This window comes from Dermacentor albipictus, chromosome 5 (genome assembly GCF_038994185.2).
Source record: "Dermacentor albipictus isolate Rhodes 1998 colony chromosome 5, USDA_Dalb.pri_finalv2, whole genome shotgun sequence".
Lineage (NCBI taxonomy): Eukaryota > Metazoa > Arthropoda > Arachnida > Ixodida > Ixodidae > Dermacentor > Dermacentor albipictus.
In genome coordinates, this window is record NC_091825.1 from 31,655,251 (window position 1) to 31,681,779 (window position 26,529).

The 26,529-nt window shown below is 46.1% G+C and overlaps 1 protein-coding gene across 2 annotated transcripts in view; it reads left to right on the forward strand.

Annotated features, from left to right (window-relative positions):
• LOC135913847 (uncharacterized) overlaps positions 1 to 26,529 on the forward strand; it is an 89,455-nt gene that overhangs the window by 53,279 nt on the left and 9,647 nt on the right. For both annotated transcript variants that reach the window (XM_065446548.2, XM_065446547.2), the window contains exons 5-8: positions 180 to 382; positions 3,439 to 3,607; positions 9,501 to 9,638; positions 24,199 to 24,327. In XM_065446548.2, coding sequence (XP_065302620.1) covers positions 180 to 382; positions 3,439 to 3,607; positions 9,501 to 9,638; positions 24,199 to 24,327 — 639 coding nt within the window. The remainder of the gene's footprint in view (positions 1 to 179; positions 383 to 3,438; positions 3,608 to 9,500; positions 9,639 to 24,198; positions 24,328 to 26,529) is intronic.

Below are 26,529 nucleotides of genomic sequence, written 5' to 3' on the forward strand. Positions count from 1 at the left end.
CGACCTCTCGATTAACGAGGAAATCGCGCCAAACTTTGCTCCGTTTGCAGTATATCGCACCAGACAGATTTTCCGCACCAGCCAATACATAGCGCAATGTAAACATCTACAGAGCTACGCCCCAATTTCGCATTTGGGAGTATCGTATAGTCGGCGAATTTTTGTTTTGTTTTTTGCAGGGCCTGTTTTCGATTGAGCGGGTAGACGGTTTCCACTGCGTTCAAGACTTCGAGAAAGAGGATGGCAGCTCTTTCGAGGAGCCTTTCGTCGATGATGCCCGAGCCCACATTATGGTCTACACCTATACATCAGGCACCACAGGCTTACCGAAAGGAGTGGAGATCAGCATGTACGCGTTCATCGCGTCCGTGGAGTTGTGCAGGTCAGATTCATTGGGGCCTTATATTCACACATAAAGAATTCTCCTGGTCCCTAAAGAAGACGTAGCGCCCGTCGCAAGAATCTTGAACAGAACAGCAAGCAGGAATACTTTTTACTCTACGCGCTGAAAGAAAATGAAATAGAAAATTGGCCGAGGATGGATAGCAACTGTAGCACATTATTCAGAACAGGTGACGCGCAATGCGGTTGGGCGAACAGTGAAAACGTTTACCTCGAAGTAGCTAAGTCACACTAATAAGATATTTCTACTCCAGTCGGCATAAGCTGGAGCCCCCGCGTCCCTTACCAGTGCGCATGTGAAATAGTAAGCGTCAAAGCTATGGTGCATACTCCGCGAATTTCCGAATTAAGTAGAGGGGAAGTGGCAGCTTTATTCTCATCTTCTGCAGTAGGCACCAGCGTCTAATATTTCGCAGGGAGAGTATTTACACGAGCTTCGTGAACATGCACTACCGACATTTCTACGAAGATGCCACAACTATATACCTTGCTTCTCCGCAAGAAAAGTAGAAACTTACCAATCAAGGAAGGGGTCTGGCAAGGAGTTACTATTTCACTAATGCTATTCACTGCATGCTTAGAATAAATATTCAAACAATTAGAATGGAAGGGTTTAGGAGTGAGGATAAACGGAGAATATCTGCACGAACTTTGGTTTGCAGATGACATTGTACTGTTTAGCAAAAGTTGGAATGAATTGCAAAAAATGATTGAGGACATTACCCGAAAAAGTGTAACCATGTAGTTCAAGATTACAATGCGGAAGACAAAGGTAATGTTCAATAGCCTGGCAAGAGATCAATACTTCAGCGTTGTACAGCCTGTACTATACAGCCTCCAAGAGACTGTACAGGAGTACGTTTGTCTAGCTCAATCAGACAGGGGACCCTTATCATGAGAAAAATATGTACAGCAGGATAAAAATGTGTTGGAGTGCATATGACAGGCATTATGATATCCTGACTAGGAGATAACCACTATAATTAAAAATAAAGGTGTACAGTTACTGCATTCCATCGGTGCTAACATACCGAGCAGCAACTTGGAGGGTGACATAGAAGCCCGAGAACTTGTTAAGCAACGCGCAAAGAGCGATTGAACGAAACATTTTAGGCGTAACCTTAAGGGACAGGAAGACAGCGGTGTAGATCAGAGAGCAAACGAGGAGAACTGACATTCTAGTGGACATTAGGAGAAAAAGGTGAAGCAAGGCCGGTCATGTAATGCGTATTGGGAAGATGACCGGTGAACCGTGATAGTTTCAGAATGGGTATGAAGGGGATGGAATCGCAGTCGAAGACGACAGAAAACTACGTGTGGTGATGCAATTTGTAAGTATGCAAATGCATCGGCTAGCTCAAGCCCGAGGTAATTGGAGATCACTTGGAAGAGACCTTCGTCGTGCAGTGTACATCAAAATAAGGTAATTACGATGATTCAAGATGTGGTAATAATAAGGATGATGTGTGCATAGTACTCGACCGATGTGTCATTATAGAGGTTATTGTCCAGTTTTTAATAACGCTGCATATGACTTAGAACAGGCAATTGACGAAGTTTGGTGGCCAAGTGCAAGTTCAGCTTCAGAATGAGCACGGAAAATATGGTGCAGTCGCGCTACATTCGGGTGGATGACTAATTTTTCTTTCATGAACCTTCCTCCAGCTTGTGGAATCGCGCCGAATTCATTTGCCATATTTGATTCCTTGGCTATGAGGTGTCGAATAATTCGGCCTCGCACTGCCGGATGTTAACCACCTGGATAGCTGGAATTGTGAGAGACCGTGCCGGACAGGCGTTGGCCCCGGGTTAAGCTCCAGGAACAGAACAAATTTTTCTTCAACGGCGAAGCTTTCATTCTGAGTACGCTGTATTACTTTTTTCGTAGCGTCGTGCTATACTGGGGTCTATAAAAAAAGATTCCCTTTCATGAGCATTCATCTACCTTGTAGGCTTCCGCAGAGCTGATGTACCATAGGATGCAGGGAGGCGTGCCGGTGCTTAGGGACGTTAAGAACTGTTTCCTTGCTGTCCATACGCATTCGTGGAACAGCACGTTGCAGATTCGGATTGATGTGCTTGTTGGCTTAATTCCCCATAGCGCCGGATATTTTTTGAAGGATTTTCTTTTAACGGTGGGGCAGATACGCATTCTGGGAAATTTATCAAGAATGCGCCAATGTCCCGTTACACATACCTAGTCGCACATACCCAATCGCCCAAATTGTGGCGTAGAAACGAACACCGCTCAGAAAAGTGGGTAAGGAGAACAGGGAAGGTTAATCGCAATAATAATGTTGTACTTGGCAAATATTTGGGCATCGTGATGGTTGGAGAACGATTTCAAATGCACTTCTTTCGAGAACACGTAAAATTTTGGAAAATGTATCTGCTGGATGGTTCTCTAGTATTTAGATATTGCTGCTCTGTTGTTCACAGCCTTTTTTTTGCTTATATTTAAGGTTTCCAGAATGAAAACTTCACAGGGACAAGTCAACACTTGTGCCATCTTCGGGTTCTTTACATGCACCTCTTCCACTGGTGTTATTTGCTTATGTATTTGTTTTTAAATATTTATTTCGCATTAAATGCCCTTGAAAAGCTTGAAGGGGACTGCTTGCTGAAACCGATGTAATGAAAACATGAAACAATTGACAGAACGCCCAACACTCTTCGTTAAGTTTTTTCTTGAAGTTAGCAGTCTTATAAGAACTGCAGAAGCTGATAGATGGTTTAAATTTCTTGTAGCTTATCTATATGTAAACCACTCTACGAGCCCATAACTAGGTTCGCCATAGCACATGGAGAAAACTATACGATAGCTTACGTTTAGAACAAGTTTTAGGATAAACATGTAATACGATAAACGTCTCCTTCGATGGCGTCACAGTTAGTAGCGACCTTCACAAAAGCGGGTGCTCTAGGTGGCATACATTTTGATCGCGTAAACAATCTAACAGCTTGTTTCCTTTTCTCGACCGGGTCTTCTACGTTTTATGTTCATTGGCATTCTTTTTTTCCTCGGGGGACGAACAGGGTGGCCGAGTTGTTCTACGAGGAAGAAGTGTTTCTTGGATGGAATCCTTTGTCACATGCTTCAGGATTTATCCTGCCAATGATCGCCCTGTGTTGTGGAGCTAAAGTAGTTCCCTCACGTGGAGGACTCTCCGCCAATGAGTTCGTCGAAGTTGTAAACGAGCATCAGGTAAAATTTCCACTTGCACACTTAATTATTGCAAGATATCTCTCCGAATGCTCAAATTGGAGTTGTAACGCTGTCACCGAGTCATTGTGAAAAACATACGAGGCACTAGTAGCGTAAAAAAAAAAAGACATTAGGCCCTGCTGCATGTGTTAGAGATGAAAGTTGGACATTTTATGTTGGTATCAAGCTTTTACCCTTTTCTGGTAATAACTTTGATTTTTGTTCCTATATTGTACGTTTCTGTAGTCTTAATGCAAAACAAAAAAGAAAGAATAAATTCAGAGCATAATTTTGCGTATTGTATCGAATCCTTCAGTCATAGACTTCATATTATAGACCACCTGTGTCATTTATAATTCCTAAATAGACAGTCATAAGTGTGTCATGCTAGTCACAAGTAATTAGGTGTGGGACCTTGACCACAAATAATGTCAAGGATGCTTGCAAGCTTCCAAGGTAGCCCGCTTTAAGTGGTAGAGCAACAAAGCACGGCACAGAGGCACAACTTCTGTGTGTGTAAACGTGTGTACATGTACTGAATTTCAAAAAAGAATTAATTATCTGCAGCACTAGGTGTTCCGAAATCATTGAGTTTATTAAAGCCATTATTTGAAGCTGGGAAACATCACGATTATGCCTTGGGCTGCTGAGCACGAGGTCGCGGGATCGAATCCCGGCCGCGGCGGCCGCATTTCGATGGGGGGAAATGCGAAAACACCCGTGTACACAGATTTAGGTACTCGTTAAAGAACCCCAGGTGGTCGAAATTTCCGAAGTCCTCCGCTATGGCGTGCCTCATAATCAGAAAGTGGTTTTGGCGCATTAAACTTCATATATTAGATTAGATCATGATTATGCCAAGTTGGCATATTTCCGCTCATCCATTTTTGTGTCATGAACAACCAACAGACGCAGCGGAAGTTTTATTTCCAGGGACATTTCCGATGTTCCCATTGTGAAAAACAAAAATAAGCATTTTAGAGTGAGACTGACCACCCAAAAATGCGATTTTATAATATTCAGACTGTGTGTCGTCACATCACTTTGTTTTCGAAATTTGAAAACCTTTTATCAGATAGCTTACGAATGCTGCTCCAATTACGCAGATGCAGACGAATTACTTGCCCAGACGCGCATAATTGGAAAGAGAGGAAATTGGTTCTGTAGCAGAATATTTACACCAAGTTTTTCTTAATTACAAAGTTTACGCGACGACTATATGTTCGAAAGTTTAGAAAAATTTCAATACCAATCAAGTTACATTTGTGCATTTCAAGGTGGCCACGTAATCGAAGTAACAGCCACTAATTTATCTCTTCCGTTGAGCTTATTACATACGGGGAGCTGCAAAGCGAGCCGCCGTGGTGGCGTAATGGCGTTGTCGTGGCACTGTGAATACCGGGAGCGTAGGATAAAATCGTGGCTGCGGCCCGCGCATTTCGATAATGACCAAGCGGAAATAAACGCCCGTGTACCCTGTACTGGTGCACGTCGAAATATCCCCAGGTGGTTGAAATTAATCCGAAGTCCCCCGCTATAATGTCTGACAAGAATATCTTGGTTTTGGGCGCCTAAAAACTACGAATAAAATTCAATTAGCAACAAAACGCGGGATCACGAGGTACACGAGCGTGGGCGGACTATTCAACGTAGAATGTGGGTGGGGTGTTGTGGAGAATAGCTTGGTGGCTTTTGTGTGCGTGGCAGTGTACCTAGCGATTGAGGAGACGAGTAAGTGTGTGGAACCTCAGGAACTCGCTTGTGCCCCAGCAGACTGCGTCCCTGGCGCCTCTCGGAGTTACGCACGTCCCACTAGATGAATAAGATAAAGAAAGAGAAGAATAAAGACGAAAAAAAGAAACGAAACAACAGAATCGGGAAAGGAATTGCGCTCTACCAGTCAACATTAAAAATAATCAAGCGGTTTTCTAGAAATAGAAGCAGGTTTAAGGGTGACACAACAATCAGCACCACGTTCAACAGACAAATTCTCGGTTGTTTTGATCGCGGTAACATCTTATAATCGTATGGTCAAGAAACGGCGTACAACCACACGTCAAAGAGTTCAAGGCCAATGTTTTGGGTGCCTGATTTTGTCTTGAAATTCCTTTCGTGGGCTCTCAGTCGATCGTTGAGACATCGACCGGTTCAACCGATGCAAATTCCCACAGCCAAAAGCGTTACCTCGTTGACGACTTCACATTTGACGGGTGTGCGGGTCGTGGCGTTCCTATTCCTGCAGGCGTTAGGCCGATTGTCTCCTGAGTGGCAGGCGGACGCGCACGGTGTTCTGCGTTCGTTTGCCGCTTGCCGTGTGCCGTTCTTTTTGCGCTGTTTTCACGTCAACGTCCCCTGCCTCCTCCCTTTCTTTCCTCCTTCCCCTTCGTTCAAAGATGTTGCATTAAGAACTAGATACAATGTAAAAATATTTACACTCTTTATAGTGTGTTGCCGCGCTGGTAACAGCCTTACAGTTAGGGCCTCACAAAAATTTATAAAGGACGACAGCGAAGCTATAACTATAGACGTGCGAGGACAAGACACGTAGTTGAAAACTAATCGCTCTGACAACCTAGGGTAAGCAGAAATATCCGACAAGAAAATTTCGCAGGGAGACATATGAAACTCTGCTGTGGAATATCACAATGCATATTACACATCACATAATATAATAATTACATAGTTTTCAACTACGTCTTCCGTCCTCGCACGTCTAGTTAGAGCTCTGTTGTCGTCCTCTAAAAACTTTTGTGAGACCCTAACGGTAAGTGTGTTACCAGTGCGAAAAGAAAACACCATTAAGGACGCAAACATTTTTACAGCGTAGTGTTGTAACGTTATTGCACTACTTATGCGCCTATAAATACAACTTTGTGCAGCATTTAGCTTTGCTCTATGTGGATAGAAATATTTTTATTCGTTCAATATTATTAAGTCATTGAAATAATATAAATACCTCTATTAGCTTTTATGTTTAATACATCTGGTGTTTAAGCATTACAGGGAAGGGGCCATACTGTTAGAACAGAACATAAAGCCAGGCATTACACAAAGAGACTGCCAGTAGAAAACACATTAGGGATATAAAAGTTGGCTGAAGGCTTAGCTTGGTTAAGCCTGGAAGATTGCGAAAGCAATACCCTTGGCTGCGCCTTGGTTCGGCTGATGGTGTGGACATGATTGCCCTTTGTTAAACTTATGGCTATACATCATCCGACATAGGATAAAGCAGTGCGCCGACCACTGTGAGGAGCCGAGTTGTAGCCCCATTCATCCTCCTAGCGTGACGTCACACCAGCGAGCGCCCTCTCTAGGTAGCACCGCAGCAGCGGCGCGCAAGGCTTCGCCTCCACCATCGACGCCACGAGCTGGGGCCCCGTCTCTCGGTCTGGCGTGACGTCACACGGTCACGTGACGCACAGCTGTGTATGGAGGCGCCACTACCACCGATGGGCCGAAAGTGCGAGCAGTATTGCTTTCGTAATAAAAAGCAACACGTTATGTCCCGTGTCCCGGCCACGAAGCAAGAATTCTTGAGGAGGCGAAATAGCGCTCCGTCGGGCGTCCCAATAAAGTCAAGGCGTCGGGCACCGCACTGACGCGCCCTTTGTCGTGAGTCTCCTCGTCCAGAAGGCAGAACGGGCGCAGCGCGATCACCATGGAGGCTCGCCGGTTCAAAGCCGTTTGGTGGTGTTTCAACACTCCCGCTTCACGCACGAATGAGTGTGCTTCTTGCACCTCTTCGCCGGTTCCAAATGAGTCGAAATTGTCGCTTACAGAGCAGTTAGAAGCGTGATGTATTTCTTAGAACGCCAAAACTATAATGTACGTTTTTTTTTTTTTCAACGCGGAATCGATAAGTTAGGTATGATATTTGTTCCACCGAATGATGGTACTTACCCTCTATGCCATTTGTTCATATTTAGATTGTTCTTCTAACTTCTTCCCCATCATGTCTTACATGACTGAAAGAATCGTTAATGACAATGCTGGGAACCGCCAACTCCTGCGATAGCATCGCTTCGGGTGTCCGACCATCCATAGGACGCTGGTACAAAGGAAAATGCGCGCAGTGCACTACGTATAGCTCTGCATCCTGTGGGTCTATTTTCGAACATAACGATTCGATCTCTTTGCCACTGCTATCTAATTAGGTATACTGCGAGAAGGCAGCGAGTTTGTCCGGAGCTTCCCGTTTCCTCTCTTACCACCCTGCTGGTCAAAGTGTAATATTACACCACCAACCTCTTGCTGGTCCCCTTGGTAATTGCTATACAGCTTTCATTCGGAAGTACTTGTTGCGGGCTAAGAATTGCACGAACCCACCATTTCGGTCGTACAGGGTAGCAGGAACTTTGAAGGTAAATACCTTTTCTCTGCAGGATGTGTAGCCACTCTTGTAGTTTGGCACAGCACATTTCCGCCCCATTTTAAATAAGCACGGATGGAAAGCTCCCGCCTTTGTTGCAACGTGAAAAGTGCACGCGAAGTTCGAGAAGCCAGCGGTGCAAGACCGTGAGAGCTTTGATAAAGACGGAAAGCCTGCAGATTGCGAAGCAACGTGTTAGCTTGTATGTCCAAAATTGGGAGCTTTTCCTCCCAAGGTGAACTACGCATGCGCTCAAACCACATGCGAGCCAGTGAACTGTGGCAGCGTCGGCAGACGTCGTCTGCTCCGCAATTACTGCTGGTAGCTCGTTTAAAGCGCAGTACGACATGTAATAAGGACAGTACTCGTTGATAGCTGTTGGTAAAATATTTTGCCCGTCACTTCGATTTATTGAAGTTACAGATTGAAATGTGGGAAAATTTACAACATACGAGACGATATAGTGATTTTGTGCGTCGCGTCCATTGAAGAATATGTAAACAACGGCAATGCGCCGGACGCATCATCTGCTGTACTGCGTTGAAAACTGCACTTTCTCCTCGCCCGACCGTGACTTAATCGCACTGCCTGGGCCCGCCATCGCGGCGTAGCAGCCTGGCAGATTCCTCCCTTCGAATACTTCTTCCTGGTCCCTGCTAACGCGGGCCTAGCTTTTTAAAATAAAAGTGCTGCAAGAAATGATGACGGAACCAACGTGTCTTTCCACCAGTCGCCTTGCACACGCTGGAGAGTTTTTTTTTTTTTACTGTTATGATTGGTTACATATTGCGCAAAAATAATTACCTATATTTATAATTAGTTGCGGGATCATGTAAATTCGAATTTTGAAATGTGCAACGCATTCGAAAAGATCGTACTTTGGAAAATTTGCTAGTTGCTAAGTTTTGTATATGATGATTTCGAGGGCGAAGAACAATTTTACAATAGAGAAAACAAAAATATGCAAGAATAAATTTTAAAAATAATTTTTGCTAATTAGCTAATCAATACTAGCAGAAAAATTTACGAGCGTACGCGAGGTGACAACACACCATCGGTCTCATCGTCCCATATCCTAAGCATTTCGTATAACTAACTTGGCGCCCTGTTAGCTAGGACACACGTTATGTATACTGCCTGCGGGTGCATCTTAAGGGCGCCTCCATGTATAGCACTATTCAAGCTACACAAGCAGAAACACCTCTAACAATGCGACCAGTACTCCTTAAACAGGCTCGACTTAGGCTTATTAGCTTGAAACTATTTCGCCTGCCTCCTGTATAAGCTCACTGTTTGTGTATGTTGCTTCTAATATAGAAGAGATCGCGTCTCGGAGGGCATGTAGATACTTGAGCATTGGACTATGCCGGCTAGTGTCTTAAGGAATTTACGATGTTTATTTGTTTACCCATAGAGAAATCACACTTACATTGAAACGCTGCACCCAGAAACTCAATTCTCGTGTGTAAAAAAAAAAAAGTGTCAAATTTAGCACTCATCCTCTAAACACGCGTTTACTTCCAGGTGACGACCCTGTGTGCCTTTCCCACTGCGTTTCGTAAGCTGGTCTTCAGTTTGGAACCAGGATTGGCGCCATCGCTGAAGAGAATCTTGATGTGTGGCACCGTTTGCCACGAGGACCTTTACCGGAGAATAATGCAGGTATGTCTGGCGACTGGCCACCTACAGCTCACTACTTTTTTCTTTCCTTTACGTTTTTGTAGGTAAGTGCGAATATTTCACATTTCGAATATGAATCAAATACTCGAGTTCTAGTGACGCTTTAAAGCAAGCGGCAGCACGAAGCTTTCCCTCCCCGAGATCGGCGCTCTTCATCAAGTTACCGCTGAAAGCAAGTGCCCTATAACCTAGAGCTGTTTCGAACTTTTCTGTTCCAATTCTGCAATCAGCCCTCAGCGATTGGTCAACAGCTTTTATGGGGCCACCCACACTTTTTTGCCTGTCTGTCACGTGACCTCAAGAAAAACCGCGATAGCCCCCCATCTGTTATGACGTGTTCCCACTAATTTTGATTCGACCAAGCAAAAGAAGAAGTATTTCCGATTCGACGCCTTTTTGCCATTAGCCCTCTGCTATTGGTCAGAAGTTTTCGGACTATGCCCACTTCGCCAGTCTATCACGCAGCGTCACAACACCGCGAGAACTCAGCACGTCAACGTGACGTGTACGCGTTAAACAAGCATTATTGTGCCGAACTAAACTGAGTTGCTTTCTTAATAGCCGGAGGCTGTCCCGCTCCGAACGGAATAGAAGGCTGCCGCCGATCGCTCAGGCACTGGCTACTCCCACCTGCCGGAGAGCATGTGTTTATTTGCGCGTAATAATACTCTTTGCGTGGCCGTATCATGCCCAGTAATTAGGGACATTTCGTTCAGTTTCCTTTTCTCGCCACCGCGTGGCATACCAACCTTAAATATTTCTAAAATTGCGTCATGACGTAGGCCATGACGCAAAACTAAAAAAAGAACGCAATAAAAAGAAGCACACCCTTAGACTGTCGCTTCCCCTTGGCATATGGAAATGAGTTCGCTTATGTATCAGCGTTATGTCGAAGACGGATACCTACTTGCTCTACTATCAATGAATCGACTATTTTTCTAGAAAAATGGCCAGACAGCTGCTCGTCATTCCGGATGGTCGAGGTAACGGCTCCCGCTCAGCTTCCGTTGAATATGCTTTTCTTGAGCGTTCTTTTTTTTTATTTCTGCACCACGGGGGCTACGGGCTTGCGGATACGTGGGGAATTCTGTTTCTTGGTTTTCCTATAGAAGTGGCGTGACCCATTTTTGAACAAGAAGCTTTAACTCGGGCCTGTCTCCGATGCCGGGTACTCAAATGCATGCAAAACACAGGAATGCTTTTATGAAAATACCACAAACCAATTTGAACGAAATTTATTGAATGTAAGAAAGAGAGCAAAATTGCAGTCGCTCCAGCAAATAGAATTTTCATTTATACAATTAGGTTTTTCACAACAATTGCAGGAAATCTATCAACTCTAAGAAACGAAGCATGAAGTTTACAAATCTGAAACTCAGCCATGTAATACAAATACGCATTTCCATAAACTGCTTCCGTTGGAGCATCATAATTGAACAAATTTTATGCATGATATTACGACTTATGTGAATTCGTTATAGTTTGGAAAGGTTTTTCAAATCAAAATTCACAAATTAGTAGCATATTTCAGGGTGGCTTATGATAAATCATAGCTGTCCGCTTTAGATGTATTACTATATGCAGTTTACAGAATTCCGATATCGTTGTTAGTTGCTGAGGTAGAAATGTGGACGTCAAGTGCTGTTCCTTGTAATCTTGCGATTTTTTTCATTTACGTAAAGCAAGCAGGCTGCTTCAATAAAATATCGCTTTCTAAAATCACTACATTTTAACGTTATCTTTGAAATTGACATAACTCATCAGATTTGGTGCACTGGTTCCTCTGAAACATTATTGCCGATTTCGCATGCATTTAGATTGGAGCCCCAAGCTAAACCTATAGCTCGGGCTGAACTCCGATACTGCTTATTGTAATACATGTAAAACGCAGTAATGCTTTTCCGAGATAACCACGGGCCTGATTTTAATGAAATTTCTTGCATTTGAGGGAGCAAGATATATTCCAGTGACTGTTGCAAGCGCAATCTTGAGTTATGGCCCAAATTTTTGAAAAAAACTTTCAAAAGTGGCTAACAATAAAAAAATGGTAGCAAGAAGTTTACAAATTCGTAAAACAGCTACGTAGTACTGTCAACTGCATCCGTCAGATCATCCAAAGTGGACAAATTTGCTGTATCAATTTATATATTACGTGTATCTGTTACATGGCTTAGAATGGTTTTGCAAAAGTCCAACTGGCATATTAGGGCTCAATTTGACACTGGTGTATATACATCAATTTTGCGCGCTTTAGACGTACTACGAGATGTATGTTGCAGAATTGTGATATGGTTTTTCCTTGCTGAGTTACAGAGTTGTAAAAATGTTAGTTTCGTTTTCTCTAGATGTGCGATTTTCAAAAAGCGTTATTACAATATTTCCAGCCCAAAATAAAAATTCGCTACAAAAAATCACTTCATTTTAGCTCTTTGTTTTGTATGCAACAAACCTCATCAAATTTGGTGCAGTGGTTGCCGAGAAAAACGATTTCTCCTTTCGCATGTATTTGGATAGGAGGCCCCGAACCTAAGTTCGAGTTAGAATAGTATATTTGTTCGTAGAATGCGTTTGTAAAGATGCCTGGGAAGGAAGAGGAGAAAAGAGAGGGATAAAGCAGGAAGGTTATTCAGAAGAGCGTTTGGTTGGCTACAAATTACTAAATGCCTACTTCTGGAATGAGATAACTGCTAGATCAAATAATTTAGAAGGTGTAACTTCAGTGAGTACTGAAATATTGGAAAACGGTACGCTGCAAGTCGCATTACAGGCCTTCTGTTATTCTCTAATTATTCTTAATATACGGCTGAACTATTGTCAAGATACGCCCAGACAATGTAATAAATGCACAGCCTGGGCGCGACCCTAAAGAAATCAAGATTTCGAGCGAAGTTAGTTTTGTCGAGCAGTTGCAGTAGGAATTTGAATGGCTAGTAATATTAACACAGAGTTTAAAAGTTTGGCTCCGTATGAGTTTGCAAAGTACGCACGCTTGAACCCCATTTTCTCCCTACCGAATACAGTAACAGGTCTCCTTCTCCCGAGACGCATACGAACATGAGTATAACGCGCGTAAAGCTGTCCTTAACGGAATGGGATGAAACTTTTCACGCATGACTGATGTAATGTGCGTCATTTCTAGAAATAGGAAGTCCCTTCCCAGTTACGCAGACCGAGAACAATGGACATGGCGACTACGTGCCTTGTATTGCCTATACAAATAGGAAAAAATCAGTATTTACTAATTTCTGCAAAGCTAATAACTACCTAGAGAATGCTGATTTGCTGCTGCGAGGAAGCAATTGTTAATTTCTTTCGCAATGCTGCTGTTATCAGCATCCGTCAATGAAACGGCTGCCAATTCAGTTGGTAATTAATATATACTGGACATTATCCAGTATCTAAAGTATCTGTCGTCAACTTCTTGTTCATCTTTTAAGTGATCAAAACGTTCAAATTTAACACACAACCGAAGTTCGCACACATTGCTTTTCCAAATAGCTTAACAGAATGCTCATAAGTGCTAATATATTAACCTATAACTTTTTATGGGAGGCACTCTGAGATGGGTTTAATACATACAATAAGGGGCTCTGTAGTTTCGAGCATCGCTCAACGTAGGTACCTCGATGTATTTCATATTATAATCCAGGACAGCCTACTCGCACATGCAGCATTACTAATCACATCTACCATAGCCACAGCTACGTCCCACGGAGCAGCTGTCTACCTCTTCTCATTGCTAAACACTCGGTAGGCGTAAGACAGGCTAAAATTGCACTAGGAATGCGCATTACGGAATTAGTATGGAATCTGCAGCGAAATAGAACCCATGCAGTACCCGCGTGTCTGTACAAAATCGGACGGCAAGATTCACTTTACTCTGACTATTCATTGATCATCAGTGTTACTAAACAAAAAGCTTGTTGAGCTTCTATCGCTAGACTTGCGTCGTGAAGTCACCTGACCTTGCATAAGTTCTAAGATTCTACCCTCCAATATTCCATCAAGAGCTCGGCGCTGGTCATCACGTATAAGCTAAACAGCAGCTCGCTCTCCGAACATACAGTCAGTGCCAATAGCTTACGCAGCGTGAATCCTCAAGAAGACGCCAATGTTTCTGCAGCCTAGGCACGCAGCGTGCTATTCGGATTTTCAGCATGCGCTGATCTAGAGTAAAAAGTTTTGCATATCATCCCTGGACGCGGGTCTAGCTGCGTTGAAAATTAACTTATTCGCAGAACCTCACCACGTAACACTTTGACGGCGACTGTGCAAGTGAGCACTTGTGTTTTCTTTATTCTGCACACAATTCTTTTTAAGGAATGCCTTTCCAGCCACCGTCATGCAGTGCTTTAGCCGGTGCTAATTTTCAGGACGGCCATCGCAAACATAGCGTATTGAGTATAATAACTCAACTCTCTTGTATTACATCATTACTTGCATCAATTAGACATAATAAATAAGTGAACAATTACAGCATAATAAAATTGCCTATGAAATTATTCCTACAATGTCAGCACTATTTCAAAACTTCCCCAGCTCATCTCGTGTACCTCCCTCAGCTTTCTGGGAAACTGAAAAGGCGAAATTCGAAGGTGAAATGGACATGTCTTGCGGTACCATGGCAGAAGAGGAAATGTGCATCTGAGTGGTATCATATTGACACGTGTACTTATCTTTATCGGGCGACCACGTTTCGCCGCTTAACAACTGTAATCGCACAGCGAGGGACGCGCCTGAATGTATCCGATGTTTCTGGAAAGTTATCGATGCTTCTACCTGGCTGTCTGTTGTCGCCGAACCTTGTGTTATCTGATTTCATCGCGTAACGCGAATGGTGTAAAACTTTGTGGAAGGCACACGGGTCCGAACGATTAGTCTGGAACATTCGACGACTGCTCTATAAAAGCCGACGCACTTGACCCGCTGATCAGATTTTCGACGATCGCCGACTGTGTTCGCCGCTATCGTTGTGCTTTAAGTGTATCTTGTATTGTGGGCACAGGTTCGCCCAATAAAAGCTAGTTTTGTCTTTTACAGTACTGCTACTGTGTTCTTTCTTCACCGTCACTACCACGTGACATCTGGTGGAGGTGCTAGTGCGTTCATGTACCGAACGCCCCCGCAAAGCCGCGATCCAAGCCCGAAGCCCGAGGACAAAACCGACACCGCCCAAGACCAGCGTGCTAGCCGCAGACTGCAAGGACTGCCCCCAGAGCACGGACTTCTACCTGAGGCGACAAAGAAGATCGTGGTCAAGACAACCTCAATGGCTGCCCCAGCGTCCCCCGTTATCTTACAACAACCCCGGGACCCACCGACCTTCCATGGAGCAGCGACTGAAGACCCGGAATCCTGGCTGGAGACCTACGAGCGAATCGCGACATTCAACAACTGGGACTCCGACGACAAGCTGCGGCATGTCTACTTCGCCTTAGAAGATGCCGCCAGAACGTGGTTTGAGAACCGGGAGTCGACCTTAACGACATGGGACCTCTTCCGTAGCGGCTTCCTGCGCACCTTTGCGAGCGTCATGCGCAAGGAAAGGGCCGAAGCCATGCTGGACGCCCGAGTGCAGCTACCGAACGAGAACGTTGCTATCTTCACCGAAGAAATGAAACGTCTCTTCCGCCACGCCGACCCGGATATGCCCGAAGAGAAGAAAGTCCGCCTTCTCATGCGTGGTGTGAAGGAAGAACTTTTCGGCGCAATGGTACGAAGCCCACCGAAGACCGTAGAAGAGTTCCTTCGCGAGGCAACCAGCATTGAGAAGACACTCGAAATGCGGAACCGGCAATTCAACCGCCGTACGAGCTCTACCCACTACGCAGGAATTCAATCACTGGCCACAGACGATCTGCGCGACACCATCAGGGCCATTGTGCGCGAAGAACTGCGCAAGGTCTTGCCTTCGTCGCAGCCTCAAGTGGCCTCGATCGCCGACATCGTGAAAGAAGAGGTGAACCGATCCCTTGGAGTTCCTGAGGTGGAACCAGAATCACCGCAGCCGGAGGCAATGACCTACGCCGCCGCCGTCGCCCGCCGTCAAGGCCCCCCTGCGCGACCGCGCCAGGGTCCTGCAACGCCGCAATTCCGTCGTCCGCCGCCGCCGCCGCAGCCAGCACGCCAATACGTCGCCCAGCGCACCTACGCGAGGAAGACGGACATTTGGCGAGCCCCCGACCACCGCCCGCTCTGCTATCACTGCGGAGAAGCCGGCCATGTGTACCGCCGATGCCCATACCGCGACCTGGGACTGAGAGGGTTCGCCGTCAACGCGCCGCGTCCACAGCTTGGTGAGCGCCCACGTGAAATCGCCGATTACCTAGCCGCCACTCAGCGGAACTCTCGACGACCATCCCGTTCACCGTCACCAGGCCGCTTTTTGTCACCGCAGCGCCGACCGTATACTGGTCCAGCTCGGGGCCGCTCTGCGAGCCCATATCCGGAAAACTAAAAGCAGCAACCGATGGAGATGCGGTTGCTGTTCGTCGAACTGACGAAGATCCTCCGCCGCCGACGAAGTCGATGAAGAAACCCTCTCGACGACCTAATGACGACACGCCGCCGTCCCGACGAAGTCAGCAAGCCAAGACTACACCGACGAAAGACGACTTGACGACGCGACTTTCCAGTTTCAGTTCAAAACGAGGCAGCCGTGATCCGACGCCAAGACCTAACTGCAACGCCAGACAAAGAACCACCGACCTCGACGTGCTTCTCGACGGCCACGCAGTTACCGCCTTAGTGGACACCGGTGCTGATTACTCCGTCATGAGTGGACACATCGCCGCCCAGTTGAAGAAGGTTAGGACTGCATGGGAAGGCCCTCAAATTCGCACCGCTGGAGGACATCTGATTACGCCGACTGGAATCTGCACGGCAAGGATAACCATTCATGACCGGACTTACCCTGCCACCTTCGTTATCCTCCAACAGTGTTCTCGAGACGTCATTCTCGGTATGGACTTCCTGAACCAACACGGCGCAGTCATCGACCTGAAGTCGAAGTCAATAACGCTGTCGGAAGATAAAGCGATACCGCCGGAGAGCCCTCGTAGTCACCACGCCTTGAGTGTGCTCGAAGACCAAGTGAGCATCCCACCCCGCTCCAGCATTGTTATTTCGGTCGGCACCGAAATACCCGCTGACGTAGAAGGTGTCATCGAAGGCGACCAACGCCTCCTGCTAGACCGTGAAATTTTCGTCGCAAGAGGGATCGCTCGACTGCATGAAGGGAAAACTGAAGTGTTGCTGACAAACTTCAGCGCGGAGTTCAAGCACATCAACAAGGGCACGACGATCGCGTACACCGAGGAAATTGTGGAAACCAGTAATGCGTTTGTCCTCTCGGATTCCGCAACATCTACCCCGACGACCACGGTTCCCGAACCAGACTACGACATTAATCCAAGTCTCCCAGTGATTAAGCAACAGCAGCTCAGAAGTCTGCTCCGACGATACAAAGACTGCTTTTCGACGACATCGAGGATTCGACAAACACCAGTCGCCAAGCATCGCATAATCACCGAGGAGTACGCTCGACCACTCCGCCAAAGCCCTTACCGAGTTTCGCCGCGAGAACGCGAAGCTATAAGAGAACAAGTCGACGAAATGCTGCGCGACGACATCATCCAGCCGTCGAAAAGCCCGTGGGCATCCCCTGTTGTCCTGGTGAAGAAAAAGGACGGAACCCTACGTTTCTGCGTCGATTATCGTCGTCTGAACAAGATCACGAAGAAGGACGTATACCCCCTTCCACGGATAGACGAAGCATTGGACCGGCTTTGCAACGCTAAGTACTTCTCCTCGATGGACCTCAAGTCTGGCTATTGGCCAATAGAAGTCGACGAAAGAGATCGCGAAAAGACCGCCTTCATCACCCCAGACGGCCTCTACGAGTTCAAGGTTATGCCATTTGGACTGTGCTCGGCGCCTGCAACGTTCCAGCGCGTGATGGACACGGTTTTAGCGGGATTGAAATGGCAGACCTGTCTCGTTTACTTGGATGACGTCGTTGTATTCGCCGGAAATTTCGACGATCACCTTAGGCGGCTTGCCACAGTACTAGAGGCCATCAAGTCATCAGGGCTCACTCTGAAGCCAGAAAAATGCCGCTTCGCTTACGACGAGCTTCTGTTCCTAGGCCACGTCATCAGTAAATCCGGAGTACGCCACGACCCGCAGAAAACAGCTGCCATCGCAAAGTTCCCGCAGCCCACCGACAAGAAGGCAGTGCGTAGATTCCTTGGCATGTGTGCCTACTACAGGCGCTTTGTCAAGGACTTTTCACGCATCGCCGAGCCGTTGACACGTCTAACTAAATGTGATGTTGAGTTCAAGTGGGAAACGCCGCAGGCCGCCGCATTTGAAGAACTCAAACGACGCATGCAGTCGCCGCCGGTACTTGCGCACTTCGACGAGTACGCCGATACAGAAATCCATACTGATGCCAGTAGCCTAGGCCTCGGTGCCGTTCTAGTCCAGAGGAAAAACGGAGTCGAACAGGTGATATCTTACGCTAGCCGGTCGCTGTCAAAAGCGGAAGGCAACTATTCTACGACCGAAAAGGAATGCCTCGCCATCGTTTGGGCTACAGCTAAATTTCGCCCTTATCTTTATGGCAGGCCATTGAAAGTCGTCAGTGACCATCACGCTTTGTGTTGGCTAGCGAGTATAAAGGATCCTTCAGGACGACTGGCGCGGTGGAGCCTCAGACTACAAGAATACGACATCACTGTAACCTACAAGTCCGGACGAAAACACTCCGATGCCGATTGCCTATCACGTGCCCCCATTGACCCGCCGCTGCAAGATGACGAAGATGCCGACGCCTTGGCATGATAAGCGCAGAAGACTTCGCTGAGCAGCAACGGGCAGACCCGGAGCTAAAAGGCCTGGTGGAATATTTGGAAGGGCACACCGACGTTGTCCCCAGGGCATTTAAGCGCGGACTATCTTCCTTCACGCTTCAAAACAATCTCCTCGTGAAGAACTTTTCACCAGTCCGCGCCAACTACCTTCTTGTTGTCCCGTCAGGACTTCGTCCAGAAGTATTGCACGCCCGACATGACGATCCGACCGCTGGACACCTCGGTTTTTCTCGGACACTCTCGAGGATACAACAAAAGTATTATTGGCCGCGCCTGACCGCCGATGTCGCCCATTATGTCAGAACATGCCGAGACTGTCAGCGACGTAAGACACCGCCGACAAGGCCAGCCGGATTACTACAGCCAATCGAGCCTCCTTGCCGACCATTCCAGCAGATCGGGATGGACTTGCTGGGACCCTTTCCGACGTCAACAACCGGAAATAAGTGGATCGTCGTGGCGACAGACTACCTCACCCGCTTCGCTGAAACTAAAGCACTGCCGAAAGGTAGCGCAGCCGAAGTGGCGAAATTTTTTGTCGAAAACATCCTGCTTCGACATGGCACCCCAGAAGTCCTCATCACCGACAGAGGAACGGCCTTTACAGCGGAGCTCACCCAAGCCATTCTGATATACAGTCAGACAAGGCACAGGAGGACCACGGCCTACCACCCGCAGACGAATGGCCTTACGGAGCGGCTGAATAAGACCCTCGCCGACATGCTAGCGATGTACGTCGACGTCGAACACAAGACCTGGGATGACGTCCTGCCATACGTAACATTTGCTTACAACACGGCGGTGCAAGAAACAACACAGATCACGCCGTTTAAGCTGGTTTACGGCAGGAACCCGACGACGACGCTCGACGCCATGCTGCCCCACGTCACTGACGAAGAGAATGTTGACGTCGCTAGCTATCTCCAGCGCACCGAAGAAGCCCGACAGCTCGCCCGCCTACGGATCAAGAACCAACAGAGGACCGACAGCCGACACTACAACCTCCGACGACGCTTTGTTGAGTACCAGCCCGGCGACCGTGTTTGGGTTTGGACACCGATACGCCGACGAGGACTCAGTGAGAAACTACTCCGACGCTATTTCGGACCCTACAAGGTCATCCGACGCATTCGCGCTCTGGAATATGAGGTCGTGCCAGACGGCATTTCGCATTCACAGCGGCGCCGCGCACGATCTGAAGTGGTCCACGTGGTGCGCCTTAAACCCTTTTACGGACGCTGACGAAATTCCTTATTTTTTGTTGTTGTTTTCTTTGCTACGGGTGTTTTTATTTCGCTTGTATTTAGCATAGGGTCGATGCTTTTTAAGAGGGGGGTATTGACACGTGTACTTATCTTTATCGGGCGACCACGTTTCACCGCTTAACAACTGTAATCGCACAGCGAGGGACGCGCCTGAATGTATCCGATGTTTCTGGAAAGTTATCGATGCTTCTACCTGGCTGTCTGTTGTCGCAGAACCTTGTGTTATCTGATTTCATCGCGTAACGCGAATGGTGTAGAACTTTGTGGAAGGCACACGGGTCCGAACGATTAGTCTGGAACATTCGACGACTGCTCTATAAAAGCCGACGCACTTGACCCGCTGATCAGATTTTCGACGATCGCCGACTGTGTTCGCCGCTATCGTTGTGCTTTAAGTGTATCCTGTTTTGTGGGCACAGGTTCGCCCAATAAAAGCTAGTTTTGTCTTTCACAGTACTGCTACTGTGTTCTTTCTTCACCGTCACTACCACGTGACAATATGAAAGGTCCAATTACCATTGTGCTAATCACGCAATACGAACGACACCTGTAGATTTTATTTACAGGCAGTGGAAAAATCAATAAATGGCGCTCAGTGGGTGCTGTCGGGATCATTATAAAAGGGCCGTGCCGATATGGGTCATAAACGATCGTAATAAAGGAACATTTCTAGCAAAGCATCGCCATCATCATCATCATTTATTGTCCTACCAGAGCCCTGGGTCTTCAATGCCCTTTCTTGTGTTTCTTCCCTTGTTCGATTATGCTAAATTTTGGATGAAAGACTATTGTCACAGAATTTCGGAAGAACTGCATCAGTAATTATATCACGGCGCTGTAACCTGACTCAGCAATAGAGCGAGTCAAGAACTGAACAGGAAATGCTATAGCATCTGTGGTGATTGTAGCAGAAGACAAAGCCTTCTTGCACAATTTTGCGGGCATAACTAAAAAAAGGGTCTGCAGCTGCAATCGTTCTCTTTTTACACGAGAGGCTACAATAAACCGTCCCTGTGTCATTTCGCATAATATTTCCGTTACTCCTCTGCGTGCGTCATAGTAAGAAGATATGAAAATCTTTAGTACTTCTTAAATTTGGGAAGCTATATGGGAATGGTTGAAATCATAAGACACGTGCGCTGCTAATTGAGGATATAATTTTTAGGTTTCAGGTACTAGTTTGTACTAGGCAAACACACATGCGCAATAATTCTGACAGCCTTCATTTGCGCCCAAGACAAGGCACGCAAAAACCCTGCTTTGATATTGCGAATGTACTTCGTCAAATCGCTACGACTATACTCCTTTGCACGAATACTGTGTCGGCGGCTCCTGGTGATTTCGTTAGCTTTGTGTCTTTTATCTGCGCACACTGGATGCTAATTCTTTTTTCTGGTACGTTTCAAGCAGCAGAAGAGTCGTGCGAACACGAATTTCCCATGGCACAGCTGCGAAGGCAAAAATATTTCTTAATATTAGCTTCATAAATTTTCGCCTTAAGCAAGAACAGAACTTACAGAACACATTAACGGGGTTTATTGTCTTAGAAGGGTTTGGGTACGAGCTACTTGGTACGGGTCATTAATTTTAAACAGCGCCAGAAATCCGCACGGGCCAGGACGAGCACAGGACAAGCGCTGACTGCCAACGGCTATATTGTCGTCGTCGTCGGCATCCTCATTATCATCATCCTGGCTACGCCCATGCACTGCAGGGCAAAAGCCTCTCCCGTGCTTCAACTACCCTGGTCATGTGCTAATTGTGGCCATGTTGTCTCTGCAAACTTCTTAATCTCATCTGGTCACCTAACTTTCTGCCGCACCCTGCTACGCTTCCCTTGTTTCTGAATCAAGTCCACAGCCCTTAATGACCATCGGTTATCTTCCCTCCTCATTGCACGCCCTGCCATTGGCCATTTCTTTTGCTTGATTTAAGCTAAGATGTCACTAACTCGCGTTCATTCCCTCACCCCATCTGCTCCCTCCTTATCCATTAACGTTACACCCATCATTCTTCTTTCCATAGCTCGTTGCATCGTATTCAATTAAGCAGAGCCCTTTTCGTAAGCCTCCTGATTTCTGCCGCGTAGGAGAGTACTTGTAAGGCACAGCTGTTATTCACTTTTCTCTATCAGGGATAATGGCAATCTGCTGTTCATGATCTGAGAATGCCGGCCAAACGCACCTCAGCGCATTCTTATTCTTCGGATTATTTCAGTCTCATGATCTGGATCCGCGACCACTACGTGCCCTAACTAGATGTGTTCCCTTACCACTTGTAGTGCCTCGCTATCTATCCTAAACTGCTGTTCCCTTGCAAGACTGTTAAGCATTACTTTAGTTTTCTCCAGAATAATTTTTGGACCCACACTTCTACTTTGCCTTTGCAGGTCAGTGAGCATGCATCTTTATTGAAGCCCGCACAAATATATGCTATTTGCAACGGGCTGAAAGAGAGAAAGGATGAAAGGGAAGGCGAGTCATCGTCAATGAACTCCTGCTGCGCATGCGTCGAACGTAGAACTATACAAATGTATATTACGCAACATGTACACAATAGAAACTGATTAACTTCTAAGGAACATAAGTTCCTTGGAACTTCAACCGAAGAAGGGGTGCGTAGTGTTCGCGCGAGGTCGTACCATGCCGAGCCGCAGTTATGGGAGACCCAAGCCGAATGAGATTGCCCGAACTCTCGCCAGTTGGCCCATTGGTGATCGCGAGAGCAGGTAGCGTAGCCGCCGTGACTTTTCCTAGAGGCGTGTCCCAGCTTGAGCCTGTATTTTCTGCCCTTGGTGCAGGATCCCTTTGGTTGCCTGTCGCCCCGGGACTGAACGTTTGTGCAGTGTTGGGTACCTCCAGATAAAATAAACAATTTCCGTCTACTCAGGTTAATACTGTGTTCTTGCGTGCGTCCCTCGGTAGCGCCTTGTGGCCTGAGCTCCCGCGTAGCGGTGCTAGAGGCTGACGGCTGATACCGCCCTGTGGCTCGCTGAGCTCGAAACCGCGGTGGTTGGTACTCCTGTGAGACCCGAAGACCCCACAAGTGTGACAGCAAGTGCTCGCGGTCATCGAATGAGATCTCTTCATGTTTGCCTCCTGTTAGGCAAACGTTGACTGCAATTTATACGGCGTGTAATATCCCCATAGTACCCCTGATTCCGCTGTAGCTAGCAATGCTTAGCCTTTAGGGTAAAACTGTCTTCTTAAATGATCCCTTGTCATATGCTCAGCTGCTTAGGAGAGAAATGTTGAGACAAGCGTCGATAGGGATTTGCTGTCCAACCTAAAAGCAATACTGCTTTTGCATGCAGTTTCTCTCATCCTTGTCAGGCTAACATAAACCTGTCAGCGCAGGGGGCGATTCCGCATTGCGGAACCGCCTGACCGAAGACACTTGCAATGCGTGGCGCTTTGGCAGCATGCGCATACTCTCGAATTTTGCGCTGCTGCCCTCCATAATACGATGCCTATTGGCTCTCAAGTCGACACTTGGGCCATATTGTTCAAAAAGTGCAAGGGCGAACAGCCGCTATGCAAACAGTGGCTGTGCGAGAAAATTACTTCAGCAAATGAGTAGTGGTTGCTTGGTGCAGATAATTTAGTAACTAACGGGCTGACAAAATTATTGACATCGGAGAGGTGCTTTGATGACTAGAGAAGTACGCCAACTAAATATTTGCCGACACGTTTACCTTAGCCTTATTTCATGCTAAAATTTGACTCCGTACAAAAGTAGTAAAGGACAGCGAAGTGCGTTTCCTGTCTTTTCCAAAAACCAAGCATTTGGCGAGGAATTATGCCTGCATTAAAGTGAAAAGGCAGTTCTGTTCGAAAGGCGAAACATTCAGTGCCATAGCAAGTTATTACACAATTACACGAAGGCTTGTAGTAGCAAGCGCCATCTATAATGCAGTAAACATTTGCTTAACAACCAGTTATGCATAATGTCAGGCGTGCACAACGGAAGAACGGTACGGACAAGGCAGCAACTCAGAAGTCAGCAACTCATCATTATAACCGGGAGGTTCGCATTATGCTGTATCCTCATCATCTTTCATTTTTCATTTGGGCAAATGTTTTTCTCCTTAGTTATAGATGCTCATGTTAGTTGACTACATGGAGCAAGCACAACGCCAGTCGGGTTTCCACTGCAGTGGAGAGTTCTTTCACATAGAAGTAATTACTGTGGCGTTTTGAACACTTCTTATATATTTACAATTTGCTGCATTTTTCTTTTCGGTTTCGATAATATGATATTTGTTATGCGGCTGTCTAACTGTTTGACTTATTAAATTTCTTGCACTGAGCTACGGTCTTGTCTGCAAATTAGTTGATCGAGTTCATTTCAAAACTTTTATATGCATATATTGGTTATGAAAAACATTGCACAAATTTCTTGCAGGTATTCCAATTGACAAGTTTGCGAAATGGTTACGGCTTGTCTGAAATCATCGGCTTTGCCTGCGTCACTCCGCCGAACACACATAGTCACAGCAGCGTAGGCCACCCACTGCCGATGGTGGAATACAAGGTATGAAAATTATGCATGATCGCACGAGAACTTTAGCTTCCGGTGATTGGCGACGTGAATTTGTGACACTCGTGATCAGTTCACCATTGGTTTAGAGATGGCCGACATAAGTAACAAATTCGTGACTGCTGAAGAACTGCGCCGTCATCTGACTGACATTCTAAGCTGGTACTGAGGTCTAACCACATGCACTTCAATTATTTAGAGAACGATAGGAAAGCTCATTATTCAGTTACACCTAACATGATTGCCCTACCTAATAGTGTAGTGGTATTTCATTGCTTCCCGCGGGCAAATTTCCCTCCTGTCACATTCCGGTGGTAGTTCTATTTCTACACCCTTGCCGAACTCTGGGGAATAAGCTAAGAGATCTTCTCCTGGAGCTTCACGCAGAAAATTTCTCGGGCGATCCGGCTGGTAGTGGTCACAGCTGTGCTTTATTGTTATGAGCTTAAAAAAGTCAAAAAGAAATTAGAAATTATACGATTAGGCGATGAATAATTGCGAATAGCTAAATTAAATTTTGGTACTACACAGTCTGCTTTCTGTAAATGCAAACTGTGAATAGTAGACGTGCCTGTTGAGACTAGTGAGCCCAGGAAAGCTAAGAACCTAGAAAAGCACACCTCGCATTGTTCAATCAAATAATGTGCCTTGGGATGACGTGAACAATGTATAAATACTTTCACTCCTAGAATAAGTACTTGTCTTTTTTTGTACCTTCAGTATGAACCAAACGGTTGCGCAGAGATTAGTTTCTAATAATTGTGTAAATATGAATACCATTCGATGTATTTGTTAAGTGATTCCTTAAGAACTTTTGTGACGACAATAATCAACCGTCGACAGACTTCATGCTCCGAGAATGGGAACCCTCTAGGGCTTTCCTGACCCTGGCTGCTGGTTCGTCGCTATTGTACTGCCGAACTGCTTGCATGCAGTGCAGCACTGCCATCTTCACGCCCTTTTTATTGCCGAGGCAGCTGGCCTTGCTTACTATGGACTATGCCTAAATATACTTGTTGCAGAAAATATACGTTATCACGAGCACAATTCTTTTCATAAAGCCAAGCTTTCTAGCATTTCCGTGCCTACTTTTGTAAACGTTAGGCCACAATCACACGCACACATTTATCATGCCACTTAAACTCCGTCGTTCAAGTGATCGCCAGGTACGTGTTGATGACGATAATAATTTCCATACTATGGCAAGTACCCACAACGGGGAACCGGCCCTCCCCCGTTATGGGTAGAAGGGAAGTAAGCGGTAAGCACATTTAAAATAATTTAGAAGAAATTGAGAAATATGCGATCATACAAAGGTTGCCACATTGCGTAGCAGGGGCGCGCGGTACCACATGTCCGCGTACGCCAGTTTCCTTTACGCCAGTGACGCAGGAATGAAACAGGCAAATGTGTGGCATTTCATTAACCAATTTACGGAGGTTTTGCTTCAGATATATTCTAAAGTCTGCGTTTGATTTGCATAATTTTTCTTCTGACTTTTGTTCTCTGCAGCAAGGACCAGCCCTAGTAGAAAACAGGGTTCATGAGCGCTTGCAAATGAGCACTTCATAAAGCCAACGTGTTTCGATGCCGTAATGTATATGAAATAAATTCCAGGCTCCCTTCGAAGATTGCGTTTCATTACGTGTTTTGTTTCATGAATATTTTTTTTATTCTTTTGTTGTTATTTTGTTTTAGACTCCCTCACTCAAGCATATGATTTTCAGGTTATTTTAGGTAGGGAGCGAGAGAATGTTTAATTATATCTGGAGAGGTTTGCCCAGCGACAGGCTTGGCATATCAGGTGGTAAGGGACGAAACAAAGCGATTCAATGAAAAATTAAAAAATCAAAGCCCAACCACACACAATAAGCGCTGATTTACACTAGCGGCTCAGAAACATCGCACGACCAAGTTCGCCGCAAAGAAACTGGTCGCATCATCATCAGCAGCAGCTTATTTTTGTGTACCCTGCCGGGACGAAGGCCTCTCCCAGCTATCTACAATTATCAATATCTTGCGCTAGGTAATTCCAACTTGCCCCTGCGAGTTTTCTCGTTTCATTGCCACACCTAATTTTTTTGCCGTCCTCGACTGCGCTTCTGTTCCCTTCGCACACATTCTGTAACTCTATTCGTGAACCTGTTATCTGCGCTACGCGTTACATGGCCCTGCCCAGCTTTGATTTTTTTTCAT